Source organism: Hippocampus bargibanti, linkage group LG12, assembly GCF_051943395.1.
Source record: "Hippocampus bargibanti isolate YZ-2025 linkage group LG12, ASM5194339v1, whole genome shotgun sequence".
Lineage (NCBI taxonomy): Eukaryota > Metazoa > Chordata > Actinopteri > Syngnathiformes > Syngnathidae > Hippocampus > Hippocampus bargibanti.
The window spans coordinates 938,511-960,238 of record NC_142745.1 but is presented as its reverse complement, the minus strand read 5'-3'; the positions used below and the strand labels follow the sequence as shown (position 1 = coordinate 960,238).

Below are 21,728 nucleotides of genomic sequence, written 5' to 3'. Positions count from 1 at the left end.
AGAAATGTGCAAAAACGTGTCCACTTCAGTGCCAGGGTTTTTGTCATTTCCCAATCAAATTGCAGGACCCACAGAATATTGAGTTTTAGGACAACATAAATATTCAATTCAGCGTAAGAAACCCTAGATTCTCTTCTTTCATCAGAAATAAAGAGTTAATTCCTAAACGATATGGATCTGGAGTGATCTGAGCTTGAAATGGGGGCGGCTGTACAAAAGGCAAATACTGCCTTCGGGTGGAAGGGAAAAAAACATTGCCAGAGGTCCGAACAGCGCTTTATTGGCACCACCCACTCCCCCCACCGCTTGAAAAAACATAATCCGAACAAATTCGGGAATGGCGCTCCATGTCATATTTACAATTCCCAAATACACTTGGGAATGGCATTGCAAGAGTTAATCTAATAAAAATGTCAAGTGTATACTGTGCAAAAGCGTTTCCTAAAAAAACTGTACATAGTGCACAGTTAGTTGTTTATTCCATGATTTGTTTATTTCTTTATTGTCACCAACGATCGCATTACAGCGATGGGTGAAATATTGCACTTTAGTGGTGAACTAAACAGTCCGGGGAAAAGCCCCCCCCCCCCCCCCCCCCCCCTCCACAGCCTCTCAACCGAACCCGCTCGCTTTAATCCCGTAATTAGCCGCAATTATCTCAACACATTCAAGAGAGGCGACTGATTTGCATTCACGTATCGCCGCTTCTACTTGGAACGCAGCGGCTTATCTCTCCTCGCTTTTCGCGCTCCACCTGCACCTTTCGTCGCTACCCCCGCAATGCCCCCAGCCCATTGTCCAAGGGCGAGATGTTTGGTCCTCCAAAGCAAAGGCGGGTTAAAAAGAAAAGACGCAAGAGACAACAGAGGCCTTCAGAAGTAGCAGATGATGCCTTTAATCCCACAAAAGGAGTCATTATGGTCATTATCTCTAATGGGAAGCTTTGTGCCGGGCCTGTGATATGTTTAGTAGATGACGGCGAGCTTAATAGATGGCGCCAGGCCCCGCATTAATGAGACACAGGTAAAAACTAGTCCAGGGTGCTGCGACGACACACCGGAGAAGGTGACGCGGAAACATGGAGTTGCTGGACGAACAAGCCAATGGCGCGCAAAAAGAGGCCATGACGGACGCGTCGCAAATGGAGCTTTATGAAGCCCTGGTGAAGCAGCATGTGGTTCTTTGTTGTTGGAGGATCTGTTCTGAGTAGCAGTGGGGTGTTGGAGTATTGAATTCAAAAATGAAAGAATGCTGGAGAATCGGGGGCGGGGAACATTGGGCAAAAATCTTCCACCTCCTTGTTAGCAGTTGTTTTAGTCGCACTCACCAATAAATAGAGCAGGAAAATAGACGATACCATTGTCCAAACTCTCATATCATCAAAATCAAAGGCGAGGGGCTGACCGCTTTGTGGTTGGACTTTGGACTCACCTCGTACTGGGTGATGACTCCGTTGGTCTCGTTGGGCGCTTTCCACTGGAGGAAGATCTTGTCCTCGTAGGGCGTGTCCTGTATGGACTCCTTGGGCACCGAGCCGGGCACTGCAAACACACGCGCAAAAACATCGGAAATCTGCCTAGCAACAAGTGCGCTTTCGGGAACTGTCCTGGCGAGAGCAAGAACGCAACAACACAACACAAGACACTACATATTCATTTAGATCGCGCTTTAACAAATGCTGAAGCTGTTACAAAGCGTTTAACGTGGACAGCAATCACATACGGCGAGACCATGGCTTAAGAACTGAATTGGTTCCTGCAAATAACAATAAGATCTTAAAAAGAACTCTTAAATGTAGAGGGAGCCAGTGAAGGGATGCCAGAGTAGCTAGAGTTATGTGCTCCCTCTTACGAGTACCAGTCAAGAGGCGAGCAGCGGCATTGTGGACCAGCTGGAGACGCTTCGTGGAGGATTGCCTGACTCCAAAGTCAAGCGTATTACAGTCATCGAGCCGAGATGCGACGAAGCCACAAATTGCCGCTTCTCGGTGCTCGTGAAAAACAACAGGTTTTATTTTAGTGGCAATTTTTTGTCATCCATGTTGTGTGAATCATTGCACGATGTTGTTGCAACATCCTTGCGACCAGTTTTCTAGCAAACGAGATACGCACGTCTCACACCAAGCACAAAACAAGGGATGGCGAGTTAAACAATCAAGCGCAATAACATCGTTTGCTCGGATCAATGGCCTTTCTTTCCATTGCTTTTTGGGGGGTTAAAAAAAAGAGCAAAACAAAATCAAACTGGAAGGCGATTTAAAGCGTTTTAAAGGCCGTAATGAGTGCGATCCATCAAGCGGCGCGCCGGCGACATCTTGGCCGTGTCATGAAGAATGTTTTTTTCCCCGCAGACGGACACGTTAACAAATAGCCGGCAAAGCGCTACAAAGACCATTTTCATTTGGTCATTAAAATGCGTTGATGAGTCCCACCCGCAAATCAAATCAGTCGCACAAAGAAATGCAATTACATTCTGTCCTTTACGTTCGCCACATTATCATTCGCCGCTGTGCGTGTGTGCATGTGTGTGAGTGTCTGCATGTTTGTTGCTTTTTGTGTTAGTGTGTCAAGGGTCGCCACAGTGAATCAATGTCCTCCATCTAACCCAGCTTTGTATATTATTATTATTATTAGTAGTAGTAGTAGTAGTAGTATTTTTTAAAAATACACATTTTCTCATATTTCCTGCTCCTGTATTAAATTATTTCTTTGTGTTTTTCAAAAAAAATCTACCCCCAAAATATTATTATTATTATTAGTAGTAGTAGTAGTAGTAGTATTTTTTAAAAATACACATTTTCTCATATTTCCTGCTCCTGTATTAAATTATTTCTTTGTGTTTTTAAAAAAATCTACCCCCAAAATATTATTATTATTATTATTATTATTATTATTATTATAGTAGTAGTAGTAGTAGTAGTAGTAGTAGTAGTAGTAGTAATAGTAGTAGTAGTAGTGTTATTATTATTATTTGTAATAATACACATTTTCTCATATTTCCTGCTCCTGTCTTAAATTATTTCTTTGTGTTTTTGAAAAAAAAAAATCTACGCCCCCCCCAAAAAAAAAAAACTATTTTTTTTGTATTGTTTGCAATCATTGCACACAACGTTTCCTGTCATTAGCGACGACACGAGGCAGTAATGGGCACGTTCCAGCGCAATCTTTGCTCATGTCGCCAATGATTCGTGCGGGGAATGACGCTAAACGACGCTTGCTCAGATTACATCTGTCGCAGATCAACGAAAAAACCAAAACATGTGGCCGCCATTTGTGACATGATTGCTTTTCTTCTCTTCTTTGCTTGGATTTGTTTTCAAGCGAGCCGCTGGTCTGAGTTTGGCCAAACGCGTCCTACCGTCTTCTTCGGTCTGCTTGACGATCTCCTCGCTCTCTTTGCTGCCTTCGGCGTTGGCCAAAACCAGTCGCAGTTTGACGGTAACGGACGGCCGGAGGTCCCTCAGGGTGTAGCGAGAAGATGTCTGGATCAGCTCCTCGTAAGCAAACTCCTGCTGATTGAACACGTATTGGTACTGCACCTGCAGGGGGAGACAGCGCCTGTGTTGAAAACGCTTCCTGAACTGGAGAAAAAAGTATTGGGACACATACGGAAAAAAAAGGGGTTGTGGCGGCGGCGTGGGGAGGCATATTTATGTACCGTAAGATTGTAGCTGTGGCATCGCGTGACGGCGTAACCGAACGTCTCCCATTGGATGGTCAAGAGTCGGGCGCGGACGTCCACCACGTTGACATTTTGCGGCCCGTGGACGGGATCTGGGAGACACGCACAATGTTTTGGGTCTCAAGTCAAAAGTCTTTCAAGCTAACCCGCAATGAGCACACAATGCATTTTGGGTACTTTTTTCAGCTGAAAAAAACTGTGTTGATGTCGAAATTAGAAGGAAAACGACATCCATAACGCGATGGTGAATCGTTGTGTGTCGCAGCCAATTGTGCTAACACGCATAAAGAAGGTGTACGTTGACACAAATTGCCAGCGCACAAATCAGCCCATTTCCAACGGAGCTTGGGCGCCATCTTGTGCATTTTCTGGGCGCTACATTGGAGTCCAGACGGCTCGAATTGATACGGAGGACTTCTTTAATCAATTGCAAACATTTATGTTTTCCTCTTCGGAACTATTTGAATCATATTCATAACTGGATGAGTAACAAGAAAGGATCTTTTCCCAAATCTGAACTCTCTGAAGCCATTGGTTTGATTCTGGAGCAAGGCAGTTTGTGAAGGAGTATCCTGGCGTGACGTCACCAACAAGGGGGCGGGACTTTCTGAATCTGCCCAGTTTCCAGTTCATTTTGTGGCAGTTTTGGGACACTTGAAGTCATTATTTATTGGTGTTTTGCATTTGACTAAAAATATCATCCTGCGTGTTTTGGCTATTTTAGATGCTATAAAACTTCTTTTTCTGATGTCAGTTAGGAAATAAAAAATAGTGTCGGTTGTCCACGCAAGATTAGCCGCAATGAGAGATTAGACGCAGATCAAAGCCATCTGATCGGGATCAAGTTTGATCGATTGGAGTAGTGAGCAACGGGATTAGACGGGGGGGGGGGGGGGGTCAGTGACGGTCTGCTAATTTTTTTGAGGGAGGTATCATGTGGCCTGTTTGAGGCCCCCCTGCACAAAGCCTGTCGTGCTTTCAGGAATCAGCATGTCGATTTAAAGGCAACAATCCCGTCAAGTAATCTTCGGATTTTTGGATCCATCTAATCTACTCTTGGTCAAAGATGGACATTTGGAAGCTCTCGTGAAGAGAAGTCGCAACTGCAGTTTTTGTTTGGTGGCGTTTTCTTAGTTTATTGGAAACAGCGAAACGGGGATGCGCCATTTGACTCCAGATGAGATATTGACATCATTAAACATATTTCAGTGAAACAAAATGGCCACACCACAGGCTGTGTGCCTCATGAATATTTTTCGAGTGTATAAGCAATATCCTGTACTTTAATTTCTGTGGTGACGCAATAGCTCGATCTGATAGATGGACGCACCATCATGATCGCAAAAGGGCATTTGATATCACAGTGGCTCATGAGCCTCATGCTGCTTCACTCAAAACAAAAAGACTTGCTCGCACACAGCAGCTTGTTGTGCCTCCATGTCTCAATCCCGCAGGAGACGCAGACAAATAATCAGATTGAGCAAGATTAGGCCCTTAACAAAAACCTCCGATGGACTCCAAGTTGCTTGGCTACTCGGATGAACGGCAGCCATTTTTTTGTTAATCTGGCAATGGACGGAGAGGAGCTAATCTGGACGGATAATCTGACTGCTCCGCAGAGCAACGCGAATTTGGTGCACAAACCCAGATTAACTTCTTGAAATAAACCCTTTGGTTGGTTGCAAGATATCAAGCCCCGCAGGTGGGCAATGAAGCCCGCAGTAGACAGATTTGAAACGCTTGACTGGATGGATGGATGGATGGATGGATAGATAGATAGATAGATAGATAGATAGATAGATAGATAGATAGATAGATAGATAGATAGATAGATAGATAGATAGATAGATAGATAGATAGATAGATAGATAGATAGATAGATAGATAGATGGGTGAATTTTGGTGGATTCTTGCATGGATGGATGATGTTGTATGTATGGATGATGTATGGATGGATGGATGGATGGATTAATGGGTGGGTGAATTTGGGTGGTTGCTTGGATGGATGGATGTAACATGTAACGTGATCAACATGTAGGTGGATGGATAACAGATGTATGACGAGGTAACCAGTCAATTGAAGAGACCAAATTTGCCTTTCAAAATAAAAGCTCAGTAAGTTGCTGGGGGGCCAGGGGGGGTTTGAGGTCAACTTTGGAAAGTTGTATCAACTTGACAACTAACCGCAGTGGTCCAATCCAATCGTAGCTTCCAAGTCTCTCTGTGCTCTTGCGTTTGCCTTTTCATCTGCCCGCAACACAACAGCGAAGACCCGTTTATTTCTCTGCGTTCTTTTCTCGATTGGCGTCTGGTCGGAGCGTATCTTCTTTCTATTCATGACACACCTTTGTAGTTACACACCAGTGATGTCTGCCGTCGGCAGCGAGATAAGGGGCCATTTGGATCCCCAAGTGTGGGCGCGTATACGATGACGTGCGCGTGCGTTAGCGTTAGCGCCAGACGGAGGCCATCAACAGGCAGCCCTTGTCTGCACCATTAATGAGGAAGAAATCCCATCAGCTGACGGCCTTGCAATAACAGACTTGGCCCGTGTGTGCGCGTGCACGCGCACGTCTGCGTGTGCGTGTTGATCTTCGAACGCGTCAAATTCATTTATTTGAGGACAAAATGTGGAAGAAAACAAAATACTCAAACATTCAAATGGTATATCTTCCTATAATATAGGACTATATAGTGTCCATATGTTCATGAATGTGGGCTTGGATGTACTTTTACGTGTGTGTGTGTGTGTGTGTGTGTGTGTGTGTGTGTGTGTGTGTGTGTGTGTGTGTGTGTGTGTGTGTGTGTGTGTGTGTGTGTGTGTGTGTGTGTGTGTGTGTGTGTGTGTGTGTGTGTCTGAGCATTTTGTAAAAGCCCAGATGCATTTGTGTACGGTGGGGCCTTGGCTTATGAACTTTATTGGTTCCCAGACAGAGTGTGTAAGGCGAAAAGTGTGTATCCCAAAAATTAATTTCCCATAGGAAACCATTACAATGAGAATAATCCGTTCCCAGGTCTCCATAAAATATAATTTTCAACTAAATAGGCCTTAAAACTACACACAACATATCTTATTCTAAATCAGATATCTTATTCTATGTATAATAAATGTGCTATTGTATTGTCATGAAAGAAATACACTGCACTGTACAATAAAGTCACTTTATTTACATTTGTGATGGTCTTTGGTGGCTCTTAATTGACACCTGTTGCTTTCTGACTTGTAAGGTCTTACGAAACTGAGGCATCACATTATCATTCATCATGGTGATGATTCTCATAGTCTTTTCTGTGTGAATGTGTGTGCATGTGCGTGTGTGTGTCTGAGCATTTTGTCAAAGCCAAGATGCATTTGTATGTATGTTTCTGTGTGTGTGCGTGTGCCTGTCCGTCTGTCTGTCTGTCTGTCTGTGTGTGTATGTGTGTGTGTGTGTGAGTGTGTGTCTGGGCCACTTGAGGATAAAATCTAAAAAATCATTTTCAGTCTTTGATGGCCCATATAGAGGGCTCACGTGTGTGTGTGTGTGTGTGTGTGTGTGTGTGTGTGTGTGTGTGTGTGTGTGTGTGTGTGTGTGTGTGTGTGTGTGTGTGTGTGTGTGTGTGTGTGTGTGTGTGTGTGTGTGTGTATGCGTGTGTGTGTTAGCCAAAGGCTGACAGCATGAAAGGCATTAAAGAGCACACAGGTTGGGCTTTAATTGGTCTGCTTCCATAATTGGCCTGTTGGGGCAGATTTGTTACCCGGGCAACGAGCTAGTTTCACTAAAGTTAGTATCCGCGGGGGGCCAAAAGAGGGAAGGGGGGGTGGGCAACCGGGTGGATGGGTTGCGAGAGCCGATGTTCGTATCGGAGGAGAAGAGTCAAGAGACCAGCAATGAGGCGTGAAGAGAATGTCAACCGGTGCCGAAAAACATTCAAAGGAGCCTGGAAAAGCTACGTGGTCCAGCTTCTTTCGTCTTGCGGCTTTGTTCATTTGTCTCGGGAAGACTTAGCCAACGACAGACGCTCCCCTACTTACAAACGACGATACATACGAACATTTTTTACGGGTATGTTGAAAAATGTTCAGACAGAGATGCTGTAAATTATAATAATCATAGATTTTTGTATTACTTGCCTTTTTCCGTGTCGTGCTACTTTCCGCCGTTAATACCGATGTGAGGCACTGTGAGAGCTCTCTCCCTCTCTCTTACATATGAAGTATTCTCTCCAGTTGTACAAGTACATATATTTATCGAGCATATATTTTATTAAAGGTTTAGTGATCAGTACAAACCTATACAGTTTACTTATACAAGCCTTAAAGGACAACCGACACCATTTTTTTTGTTTCCTAACTGACGTTTTATTGCATCTAAAATAGCCAAAACACGCCGGCTGATATTTTTAGTCAAATGCAAAACACCAATAAAAATGACTTCAAGTGTCCCAAAACCGCCACAAAATGAGCTCGGAACTGAGGAGATTCAGAAAGTCCCGCCCCCTTGTTCGTGACATCACATCATGATACTCCTTCACAAACTGCCTTGCTTCAGAATCAAAACAATGGCTTCAGAGAGTTCAGATTGGGAGACGGTGCTTTCTTGTTACTCATCCAGTTATGAATATGATTTAAATAGTTCCGAAGAGGAAAGCATAAATGTTTGCAATCGATTAAAGAAGTCCTTCCATATCAATTTGAGCGATCTGGACTACAATGTTGCGCCCAGAACATGCACAATTGTCTGCAAGTTTTCCTTCTAATTTCGCCATCAACATGGTGTTTGCAGACAAAAAAAAGTACCCAAAATGCATTGTGTGTTGCTTTCTTGGTCAGGGGCGTTCCCTCCATGACGTCACGTCAGGCTTCGTCATCATCTCGAAAACAAGACTTCATGAATATTCAGCGCGAGTCTTAAAAGGTAAAATGTAGCTCTACGCGCTGGAATCTTTGTCAAATGCGCTCAGTAAAAGTCATTTGAAGTGATTTTACAAATTATGGACGCAACTTATCCGGAGGTGTCGGTTGTCCTTTAAACATATTTATATTAGCCTTAAATATATACAAAACATAGCAGTGAAGCAACTTACGAACAAATTCAACTTACAAACGACCGTTCGGAACGTATTTAGTTCGTAAATTGGGGAGCGTCTGCACACATCTTGACGTGAACGCCATCAAATGACATGAAGCAAGGTTGGAGAATATGTTAAGAGGTTCATTGCCGGACCAGTTTGGAGGATGTGAGAAAAAAACACACTTAGCCATGCAACCGAGATGAACCGAGTTCACCGAACGCATCATCGAGTGCGTCTGTGTTCTAAGGGGCATACGGCGTTTTTGCGTGTGTTTGTGTTACGTGTGTGTGTGTGTGTGTATGTGTGTGTCTTTGCGGGGAGCTCATTAGAAGACTAGAGTGACCCCTCTGTTCTCTGTCCAGCGTCTAACGAGCACCGAGAGCTTCAGGGAAAAGAGATGCATTGGAAAGTGCGGGCGGGTGGGGGTGAGCACACACACTCTACAAAGCGTAACACACAAAAAAGAGACAAGAAAGAGGACGATTCGGTGAGGACCCCCCCCCCAAAAAAAAAAGCTTTTGTCATATTATATCAATATTTTGAGTTCTCCCGACTCAAATGATCAAACATTTTTTTACCACACTGCCAATATTTGTTTTTTGCAAAATGTTTCATCAGGACGGAAAAGACTTAAAATGTTGTGTTATTTTTATCCGACAGATACTTTCTTTCATCATGAGTGAGTTGGCCAAACGGAAGGAAACCCGGTCGCTAACGGGGTCGCTAACGAGGTCGCTAACGGGGTCGCTGACGAGGTCGCTAACGGGTCATTGTCACTCAAATTGCAGGACCAACAGAATTTTGACTTGTAGCATGACAAACATTCAATGCAGCGTGAGAAACTTTATTAGACTCTCTACTTTTATAAAAAAAAAAAAAAAAAAGTTAATTCCTAAATGATATGGATCTGGAGTTATATGAACTTCAAATGGGGGCACATGTCCAAAATACAATGCAATGCATACATATTGATTGATATAGCGTTTTTTTTTTTTTACTTCATGTTACTTCCAGGTAGCGTGAATGCTAGCGTGTGTGGCTGCCGCTGCTCACCCGCAGAAAAAATATCCTGTGACTGTCAAGTGTCCTTGAGAGTTTTGAAAGGCGCTTATAAATGAAATGTATTATTATTATTATTATGAAATGCTGCTTTCTTTTTCCGTCCATTTTTTAGACGGCTTTATCCTCATTAGGGTGACAGGGGGAGCTGGAGCCTATCCCAGCTGTCTTTGGGCGCTTGGCGGGGGACACCCTGAATTGCGCCCATGCGTATGTGGAACAGTTGCGGCTTGGAATTGAAGCGGATTTACGTGGGACAGAAGATGTGAGACAATGTCTTTTCGTCAATGGATGCTACAGCTTATGTGTTTGCTTTCATCATTTTGCTTGTATCAGACGTACACGTTCCACCACGACGTCCACTGGTGCAAAGGAAGCTTTGATCCTCTCCCCTTTCATCTAGAATTGCTTCATGTGACTTCGTGCGACTGTAAAGTGACCTTGAGAGTTTTGAAAGGTGCTTAGAAATGAAATGGATTATTTCTGTCATATCATATTTTATGACTGCCTGATTGCCCCATTCTTCCTGGTATCACCTCATCAACATGACTAAGCCTACGTGGCCGAAACTAGCAGGGACCTATCGGAGCAGTGTCCGGCACCGCCACGTCTGGACAGTAGGGATATAGATATATATATATAGGGCCGATACTACCAGTAAGACTTTAGTTTGCTGAAGAAGCATCTTGGATAAGAAGCGAAACGTCCGACACCTTCAAAGAAGTCCAGATAACGGACGCCTGAAGAAACCTTTTCATCCTCAAACCACCAGGGTGATTTAGTGAAGGGTTTTGTCGTTTGACAACACAACTTTAATTCGCTGACGAAGCTTTTCGGATGAAGAGCGAAATGTACGTATCCTGACATTGATTGACAAGACGTTGGCGGATGGCTACCTTTGGTAATCTAAACCAACTATCGCCCGAAAAGACGGCGACGAGCCGCGGCAGGAAAGATTGACGAGCGCACGCTCGGAACAAGACGTGTTGATGTGACTTTACGACGCATGCAGCCTACGGCTTTCATCAATCCATTTGCTTTTTATGGCTTTTTTTTTTTTGGGGGGGGGGGGGGACGTTTCAGATGAGCCAGTGGGAATTCCCCCCCCCCAAAAAAGTCCGTTTCTCTCTCCTTGCGAAGGGACACGGGAGGCTCTAATTGGCCGAAGGACATTAGCCTAACGAGGCCAATTGTGACGTTCTCCCTGACATTTACCGTCACCTCCCCTTGGGTGGGAGTTGAGCCGGGGGGGCCCGTCACTCTTCCTTTGTCAGCCAATTAGAAGGCCCCTTCAGGTGCTTAACCTCGCCAACCTCTGCCTCAATCGCCGCTTTTCTCTTTTTGCACTTCATATGGCTTCTCATCACTTCCCAATTCCGCTTCCCAAAAATCCTGCGCATGCTTTTATTGGGTCTTTTTATTTATTTATTTATTTATTTTCGAGAAGACAGATGTTCAGCGTGAAATGGGCCAATTCAGTATTGAGTTGCTTAAAGGACAACCGACACCTCCGGACAAATTGTGTCCATCATTTGTCAAATGACTTCTACAGAACGCATTTGAAAAAGATTCCAGCGCATAGAGCGAGATTTTACATTTTAAGACTCACGCTGAATATTTGTGAAATCTTGTTTTCGAGTTGATGACGAGTCTGACGTGACGTCACTGAAGGAACGCCCCTGACCGAGAAAGCGACACAAAATGCATTTTGGGTACATTGTTTCATCTCAAAACACTGCGTTGATTGCGAAATTAGAAGGAAAACTACATCAATAACACGATAGTAAATTGTTGTGTCGCAGCCAATTGCAGTAAGACGCATAAAGAAAGTGTAAGTGAAGAGCATAAATGTTTGCCATCGATTAAAGAAGTCCTTCCGTGTGATTTTGAGGCGTCTGGACTCCCATGTAGCATGCTCCGTTGGAAATGGGTTGGCATTGTGTGTCGCTTTCTCGGTCAGGGGCGTTCCCTCCGTGACGTCACTTAGAGCAGCGTCATCACCTCACGAAAACTTGTCCGAAGGTGTCGGTTGTCCTTTAAAGGGCCGTCCGTGCCCCACAACACCCGAGAGGGCGGCCATTTTGATTTGATGCGGCCATTTTTGTCTCACAAGGATTTAAAAGAAAACACAGCCTTGATAGCCAGTTTGACTCAAAGTGAAATTTGGCAGACATGTCAATCATAATTCAACCCACAAAATTCTACACTTCTGTCTACGATTTAGATGAGAAATGAATCACATACCAGCGCATTTAGTTCTGGTGACCAGAGGCGGTCCGGGCGGTCCCGTCCCTCCTTCGCCGGGTCTGGACAGCAGCACCTTGATCTCATACTCCACATCGGGGTCCAAGTGCCACAGTTTATAGGTGGGCGCGTCCACCACGTGGGTCTCGGCCCAGTTTCCTGAGGTGGTGCGGTACTCCACCTCCTTCAGGATGATGGGCCCATCGCCAATAATGCTGTTGGCGTTGGGCTTGATCCACAGGTAGGTGGCGCCCACCGCCAGGAGCTCAGGTGGGGCGATGGGGGTGGGCGGCGCTGTGAAATGTAACAAAACAATTATTAGGAGCCATGGCTCTTTTTTTTTTTTTTTGTCGTTAAATCCTTCACTGCCAGACGATCCACTCCAGTGCCTGGGATTTTGTCATTTTCACTCAAATTGTAGGACCCACACAATATTGATACTATTGACATTGAATATTGATAATATTAACACGACGTATATTTTTATTCAAATGCAAACCACCAATCAAAATGACTTCAAGTGTCCAAAATCTGCAAAAAAATTGAGCTGCGAATTGTGCATTTTCAGAAAGTCCCGCCCCCAGATCGTGACATCACACCAAGACGTCTTGCCTTGCTGGAGAATCAAAACAATGGCTTCAGATTCGGAGAAGATGCTTTCATCCAGTTATGAATATGATTCAAATAGTTCTGAAGAGGAAAGCATACATGTTTGCAATTGATTAAAGAAGTCGTTCCGTGTCATTTTGAGGCATCTGGACTGCAATGTAGCGTCCCAGAAAAGAGGCAGAAAATGGCGACCAAGCTCCCTGTGAGGAATTAATCAGCCCCTTTCCACAGGCTGATAAATTCCTTATATGGAGCTTGGTCGCCCTCTTCTGGCTCTTTTTGGTGCAACATGACGTTTTCAGACCAAACAAGCACAGCAAAATGCATTGACATGATGGAAGGACTGCTTGATGTGTTCTTTTTTTCGGTCAGGGACGATCCTTCAGTGACGTAACGCGAGGACTCGTCACCAACTCGAAAACAAGACTTCATGAATATTCAGCGCGAGTCTTAGAAGGTAAAATATCGCTATATGTGGTGGAATCTTTGTCAAATACGCTCAGTAGAAGTCATTTGAAGCCATTTTACAAATTATGGACACAACTTGTCTGGAGACGTCGGTTGTCCTTTAAGTCTTACTGGTAGTATTTCCCTGTGTATATATCCCTACTGTCCAAACATGGCGGTGCCGGACACAGCTATGATAGGTCCCTGCTCTCTAATGAGGTGATACCGGAGCAAGTAGGGCAATCAGGCCAGTCGTTAGTCAGGACAATAGAAGTAATCGGTGTCGCCGCAGGGAGTAGTCCTCTGCTCCCCCCAACCTGAGAGCAGGGAACTATCATAGCAGTGTCCGGCACCGCCAGGTCTGGACAGTAGGGAATATATATAGGGCCGAAACCTTTTCATCGATGGACCACTCCTCTACGACTGAGAGCTTACACAGATGTATTAAGTAAAACAAAAAAATAATTATAATAATACAAAATAAAACAATAAAAGAAGAAAGGTTTGATTAAATGTAAGAAGTAAAAGTTTTTAGCTGTAAAACTCATTTGTCACGTTTGTTGACAGCAAGTCGAGAAGCGGGCTGTCACATCTAAAAGCTTTTGGCTTCTTTACGACTTCAATTTCAGGCGCGCGCACGCACACACACACACACACACACACACACACACACACACACACACACACACACACACACACACACGCACACGCACACGCACACACACACATTTGTACTCATATTTATATTTGGATTTAGATTTATACACTGACTGGCTTTATTAACATGTGGGAGAAGGTGCACTGACCCGTATATTTGGCTTCCCTGAAGGCCGCTTCGGAATATTTATGAATACAATTTATGGATGAAGTCTGCAGGGCCGGCCAGCCAGCTGTCAATCACTCACTCACTCAAGTAGAGACACACAAGCACACTCGCTCATATTTTTTCGCAACCACGAGCAACACAATGAATGGTGCCTTGAGATACAATGACCACCTGGACGTTTTGGGTTTTTTTGGTGTTTGTTTTTTTAATCTTAGACTAAATAAAACATTTCGGAGCACCACTGATAGAGATTCGACAGAATAAGAAGTTATCACAGTTAAAAGTTTCATGCTTAGCTGGACAAACAAACAATAGGACACAGTCAAGGCGCAAATGGCCACAGTCAATCTGAGTGAAACAGACACAGCCTCTCAAAATGTCATCTTCATCGAGAAGATCTGGCCTTGGACAGAATTTAGGACTTGGGAAACTCCTTCATCACCGAAGCAATTCACGACTTGAGACTCCTTCACAGGAAGAGCTCATTAGTCAGGTTACAAATTTATCAGTTCATGGAAGAGACATTGTTTTATTGCTTACAGCTGTTTGCGCTCAGAACGTGGCATTCTAATGGAGAAAACGATGTTTTACTAATGTATCACTTTAATTTGCATATACACTCAATAATGGTCATGGAACAAGTTGTGCTCACATGTCAAAGCATAACCATTGTGCATAAGAGAAATAAAAACAAGCGGCTCAAATGAAGCTCTCAACAGTCTGACAGCAGCCTGCAAGCTTGGAGTGAGCTCTTGTTTGTGTTTGCATGTGTGGTTGCGCGTGTCCGTGTTTGATTGACAGCTGTCTACAGGAGTCGTTTATTCTCAAGTGCTCAAGTCAAACCCACACTGTTGCTTCAAGGACAACCAACAGCATTTTTTTGTTTCTTAACTGTCATCACAAAAATGTTTTATAGCATCTAAAAGAGCCAAAACACGCAGGATGATATTTTTAGACAAATGCAAATCACCAATAAAAATGACTTCAAGTGTCCCAAAACTGCCACAAATTAGCTCGAAACTGGGGATTTTCAGAAAGTCCCGCCCCCAGTTCGTGACGTCACGCCAAGACGTCTTGCCTTGCTCGAGAATCAAAACAATGGCTTCAGATTGGGAGAAGATGCTTTCTTGTTACTCATCCAGTTATGAATATGATTTAAATCGCTCTGTAAAGGAAAGCATAAATGTTTGCAATCGATGAAAGAAGTTCTTCCATATCAATTCCAGCCGTCTGGAATCCGATGTAGCTCCCAGAAAATGCACAAGATGTCGCACAAGCTCCGTTGGAAATGGCTGATTTGTCCGCTGGGAATTTGTGTCAACTTCACACCTTCTTTATGCGTTTACTGCAATTGGCTGCAACACACAACGATTCACCGTCACATTATTGATGTCGTTTTGCTTCTAATTTCGCCATCAACACGGTGTTTTCAAAATGCATTGTGTGTGGCTTTCTCGGTCAGGGGCGTTTCCTCCGTGACGTCACTTAAGGCATCGTCATCAACTGGAAACCCTAACTTCGGCTCAAAATCCTTATTTGTTTAGCCAAACGAAGGCTTGAAAGCGGAAGGTTTGTTTCCGACCTTGAAACTATGTCAGCTCAACTGGACTTGAAACCCAACTTTTGACTGCTTTACCGGCGCCTGAAACCCCACCAAGCCAACTTGGACTCATGTTTCCATGTTCTTCCTCTGCTTGCGTCTGTGTAAGCTCTCAGTCATACGGGAGTGGTCCATCGATGAAAAGGTTTCTTCCTCTGCTTGATTTATTTCAACTTTTCACCCCTTTGCTCCTCTTCCTCAGTCATCCTCTCCAGCTCATACCTGGTCATGCATTACTTATATTCCTCCTCAGAAATTCTCTAAGAAGCGTCCTATCTTGCTATCACACACACACACACACACACACACACACACACACACACACACACACACACACACACACACACACACACACACACACACACACACACACACACACACACACACACAGAGGGTGCTGTACATGAAAGAAAAGGAAGGATGGTGACGGAATATCAACGATGCCACTGACTTTACAACTTCCTGTGCTGGAAACAACAAGACAGACTTTTTTTGTTTACATTTGTATGTGATACACCAAATGTTCACATATTTCACACGTCAATATGAAACTGTTCAACTCGGGCTGGACTGAAGAAGACAATTTTCTCATGAAAATGAAGATACTTAGTCAAATGACTAATATCAGTGACGCACTAATGAGCTGTGAGAGGAGCTGAGAAACAACAGAACAGATTCAGTTTATGAACTGTGGGGGAAAAAAAAGTGTGAAAATTACTTGGTGTGAGGCGGGAGCACGGATTAATGTCATTACCATTCATTTCAATGGGAAAAGACGATTTGGGAGACAATTCAAACCATTCCAAATTGAAACTCCGATCTTTTTGGATTTTTTTCACAAGACGGGATTCCAACATAAATGCTGACATCTTACTTCCTCATTCCCTCAATATGTCCACAAAAATTGCTCTGTCAATGTTCTTTTTTTATTGTTCTGATTGATAAGAGTGAACACGCGGTGGCGCTGCTGTGAGGGCTTCGAAAGGAGGACGGCGGGCGGACTGAGGAACCAAACGGGCCTCCACAGAACCAGGACTGTCCACGCATCTATTGATTTTTATTGGTATTTTTATTATGTGGAGAAATATATAGCGGATGTATGTGGGCAAGGCAACACACACACACACACACACACACACACACAGAAACGGGGGATTTTATTTTGGGACCTCAATCAGTTTCAGGACCACCAGGAGTGTCCGGAGAGGGACACACACAAGCACATGAACATACACACACACACCTCCACTGGTTTTGATTGGCAGTGGTGTATCTAAGCTCCACCTTACCGAGTCTTATCTCTGACGGACAGACGACACACATACACACACACAATAAAAGCAGGACGCTACAAACTACACACGATGATGCATCGACACAGCACTGCCAAATATTTGAAAATTCAGCCCCCGCAGCCAGTTTGACTGAGCAACACGAAATGGAAAAGGACACTATCACGTCAGGACAGAACCCAAGAAATTAAAAAGAAATATACAGTAAAGTCTCGTTATATCGATATTCAAGGGAGTCCGAAAAAATATCGATATAACCGGGACTATCGATATATCCGACCCTGTTTGCATGTAATTTTCTCCGTGCGTGCATAGAAATAGTATCGATATAACCGGGACTATCGATATATCCGATATCGATATAACGAGACTTTACTATATATATATATATATATATATATATATATATATATATATATATATATATATATATATATATATATGTGTGTGTGTGTGTGTGTTGCTGTTTCAAACGTTTTGTGAGGTCCGGATAACTCCAGATAAGGAGTGAGGACCACCGAACTCGTGTTCCATTTGAAGACTAAATGTCAGCCCATTTCCCACTTCAACTTTTTTAAAAACAAAGAAATAAAAAGTGGACTTGAAACTGAAATAACAGCACAAGTGAGGTTTCTGAATGGCTATATTCAAAGTCCTCACCCCTGTGGTGAATTTGGTTAAAATATCGTTTTACTTTTTGTGGTAGGAACTTTTTCCCTCTCATTAACCACACACACACACACACACACACACACACACACACACACACACACACACACACACACACACACATAAACACACACAGTGAGTAAAAAGCGTGTATCCAAGTGAAGTGAAAATACACACCAAAAAAATCATTTTGGGTGAATTTGTGAGGACCTTTCTGAAACTTTAACAGAAGCATATTTAGACCCTCTCGAAACCTTTGGAATGAAAACTTGTGAGGACCGGCCAAAAATGTCGTCACTACAGATGGTATAAAATGTTAGTGGTCCTCACAAGATCAGTCATACAAACATACACACACGCACATGCACATCGCTAGCCTCTTTGGCATAGTCACACCTGAGTGCTCGAAACACTAATTAACCCTGATTTCACTTAGCCACACAAAAGTACGAATGAACACACACACACACACTCAAACACACACACACACAGACGCACACACATACACACAATGATTTTAATGCACACAGGTGCACACAACTCAAAAAAACTAAAGTTAACATCCGAATCTGAAAAAAAAAGACACATGTTGCCAGAGGGACGATAACACAGGAGCCAGATTTAGCAGCGCGTCCATGCATGCACACACACACATATACACTCACACACACACACACATATACGAGAGGCTTCAAGAGAGTGTGTGCGATATTGTTCACTGATGGCATCATGGACTATTTCCCCTGGCACAACGCTTGGCTAACAACACCTGAGCTTCACAGCCACACACACACACACACACACACACACACTAAAACAAAAAACACACACACACACAGTGGATGAGTGTGTGTCTTACTAACAGATGGTAATGACAGTTTGGGTCCCTGAACTCATCAGAACGTGACACGCTTGCGGGTACACATGCGTGTAGGCTCAGACGCATACACATTCTCACACACACACACGTGCACGCACACAGACACACACACACACACACACACACACACACATGCTAACACACTCCAACTTGCATCCAAATCCAGGATCTTTATTGGCTATTAAAGGCTTAAATACAATTTTCAAAGCAAATATGTAGATAGAACAGAACACAGTTGAAGGGTAATGCGTTTCCTGTTTCATAACATCGACGTCGTCATGCTCCGCCCACACGCGACAGCAAAAGCTCAAATGCTTGACAATTGAGGCTTGTCCATCTGTCGAGCGGCCGCGTTTCAAATTTGAATACAGTCAAGTCTCGTTATATCAATATCGGTTATATCAATAGTACTGCTTATTACGATACTATTTCTATAAAATTTACATGCCGCAGGATCGGATATATCCATAGTCCGGTTAGATCGATATTGAATACAGCAAAAAATGCACCTGTTTCGATCCGTCTGAGGAGGCGGCCATTTTGTCTTCGACACTCACTTCCTGTCGACTTAAAATGGCATCGCGGCGCCAGGTGGGCTCAGCTCACGACCGTCATGGCTCACCTGCTTTCCAGGTTTGGTCATGTGACTTCGGTAAATTGAGCAAGGCTGACGCAGGGATGTCATTTTTCAGTTGGCAGCGAATGGTAAGTACTGTGATACTTTGGCTTACGAACTTAATTGGTTCCCAGACAGAGTGTGTAAGGCAAAAAGTGTGTATCCCAAAAAATTATTTCCCATAGGAAATGATTAAAATGAGAATAATCTATTCCCAGGTCCCCATAAAATATAATTTTCTACTTTCTAATTTTCTAAGCCTTAAAACTACACAAAATATACTTTATTTTATGTATAATAATTGTGCTATAGTATTATAATTAGAGAAATAAACTGTACTATATAATAAAGTGGTTTTATTGACCTTTGTAATGGTCGTTGATGGCTTGATGGAGTGGGCGGTTCCTTTAGCATGAAACACTTGATGAGGAATGTTTCTTGTAGGTGCTTTTCTGCGATCATTTTACCTAGTTCCTCATCAATCTGTGTTCTGTTCTCCTTGTTCGGAGAACGGGCTCGTTCGCGACTGACACATCAGTCATTGTGGCGCTGCGCGTGTATCCCGAAAAATAGTTTGTCTGCCAAGGTAAAATGTTCATAAATTTAACGTTCGTAAACCGAAAAGTTTGTAAGCCAAAGGGCTCGTAAAGCGAGGCACAAGACAAAATGGCCGCCGCCTGAGATGTTTCAACTTTGATTGGAGAAGAACAAAAAGCAAAAGTTTAATTGAACACCTAAAAAAAAAAACACTGTAAGAAAAAACAAATGTGTTGTCAATTAGCAAAAGTTGGGCTTTTTTGTTGAAGGGCCGCCGCCTGGCTGGAGGCGGAGTTTCCTGCTCGGAGGCAACGTGTCAAGATGGAGGCTCGGCATTATAGAGGAGCGAGGCGGGACACGGAATGTCATTAAGGCTGACTGCGAGCGATCGTCGCGCCGCCGTAATTCCATCAGCGGCGGCGCAACGACGTTATGAGCCGGCGACCTCCTCCACGCATCAATAAGTCGCTCGGCAGGATGTTTCCTGTCGGGAGGATTCTGTTGCCGCTTTATTGAGCAGCCGGGAGATGACATTTGGGGCCTTTTTATTTGACGACAGCCGCTCTGCATGCGGTCAAAGGAAAACATGACGTCAAATGGACGATTTGATGGGTCGTGTCTGGAGCGCCTGAACGCACGCCAGGGGGGAAATGAAACAACCAAATAGACCTTTTGTTTTCCTTTTTGGAAAAGGAGAGACGCTGATATCGAAGCTAAAAGGTCGCCAAAGGGCTGCAAATTTTTCTTTGCGGTGCGACAGTTAACAACGATCCACAACTGTTCAAATAATCGACAAATCGTTCAACTCAAAAATAAACAACTAAATAAAAAAAATACATACAAACTCCATAAATCCATAAATCAATGAATATGTCAATGAATTAATGAATGAATGAATAAATGAATGATTAATTAAATAAATAAATAAATAAATACATAAATAAATAAAGGATAGATAAATAGATAAATAAATAATACATAAAAAGAAATAAAATAAATACATACATAAATACATAAATACATACATAAAAATAAGTATATAAATAAATACATAAATAAATAATACCCAAATTAATAAATACATAATTAGTCTTTCCCAACTCACCCCCCAAAAAATAAAATAAAATGAACAAAAATAAAATACGATAAAATACAGTAAAATAAAATAACATCAAATAAAATTGATAAAAATAACAATTTTATAAAATTGAATTAAATAACAACAAACATTGCACATAATGGAACCAAATGTTCTCATGAGATGAGACTATGGTACACACACACACACACACACACACACACACACACACACACACACACAAAAAATGTTACACTTTATCTAGAGAGGAGATTGAAGACAAGCAGAAAATGGATCGCTCGCTGCTTGCTGTCAAATCGACACTGGAAGCACAAAGAGATAATTTATCTTTGTCACACTTTGATGCACACACACATTTGATACTGAGATGAGACAAAAACGTGCTCAAAAGCAGACAAGCCCCCCCCCCAAAAAAAAATGGAGCAAGGCAACCAAGTCGAGACTACGGAGGAGACCTTCTTCTTCTTCTATCTTTGGGATGTTTTGATGGCGACTATGCAAGGAAGACATCTTTTGACACGTCCCAAAATTGCACAAGAAAAGGAAGCGGCCTTACCTTTGACGATGAGGTCGGCGTAGTTGGAGACCCCGGAGCCCCCGTCGCTCCGGATGACGCATCGGTAGCGAGCGGTGCCGCGCTGCGACGTGTCGCCCACGTTGACGGTAGATGAGAAGCGACGGTGATTGACCACCCGGGTCACCATCAGGGCCGTGTCTTTGCCGTTCCACTGCTGCGCACGGCACATACGTTAGCCGCATTAGCCGGCAAAGCTAACGTAACAAAATGCCAGAAGAAGTGACACACACTGGGCCCTTTTTGTCACACTTTTGGACAGCAAATGTGCTTTGCTCACCGTTTGAGATCGCTCATTTTTATTTGTCATATTTTGTACTTTTTACAGTAAAGTCTCGTGATATCGATATTCTCGGGAGTCGGGGAAAAAAAAAATCACGGGACTCTCGATATATCCGATATATTCCTATAAGGAATTAATCAGCCCGTTTCCACAGGCTGATTAATTTCTTACATGGAGCTTTGTCGCCCTCTTCTGCCTCTTTTTGGTGCAACACAAAGTTTTCAGACCAAACAAGTACAGCAAAATGCATTGACGTG

The 21,728-nt window shown here is 43.3% G+C and overlaps 1 protein-coding gene across 8 annotated transcripts in view; it reads right to left on the bottom strand.

Moving 5' to 3' along the window:
• ptprt (protein tyrosine phosphatase receptor type T) overlaps positions 1 to 21,728 on the bottom strand; it is a 127,394-nt gene that overhangs the window by 76,033 nt on the left and 29,633 nt on the right. For all 8 annotated transcript variants that reach the window (XM_089009492.1, XM_089009484.1, XM_089009487.1 and 5 more), the window contains 5 exons: positions 21,171 to 21,345; positions 12,040 to 12,333; positions 3,658 to 3,773; positions 3,358 to 3,538; positions 1,432 to 1,541 (listed from right to left, as the gene is read on the bottom strand). In XM_089009492.1, the coding sequence (XP_088865618.1) occupies positions 1,432 to 1,541; positions 3,358 to 3,538; positions 3,658 to 3,773; positions 12,040 to 12,333; positions 21,171 to 21,345 (876 nt within the window). The remainder of the gene's footprint in view (positions 1 to 1,431; positions 1,542 to 3,357; positions 3,539 to 3,657; positions 3,774 to 12,039; positions 12,334 to 21,170; positions 21,346 to 21,728) is intronic.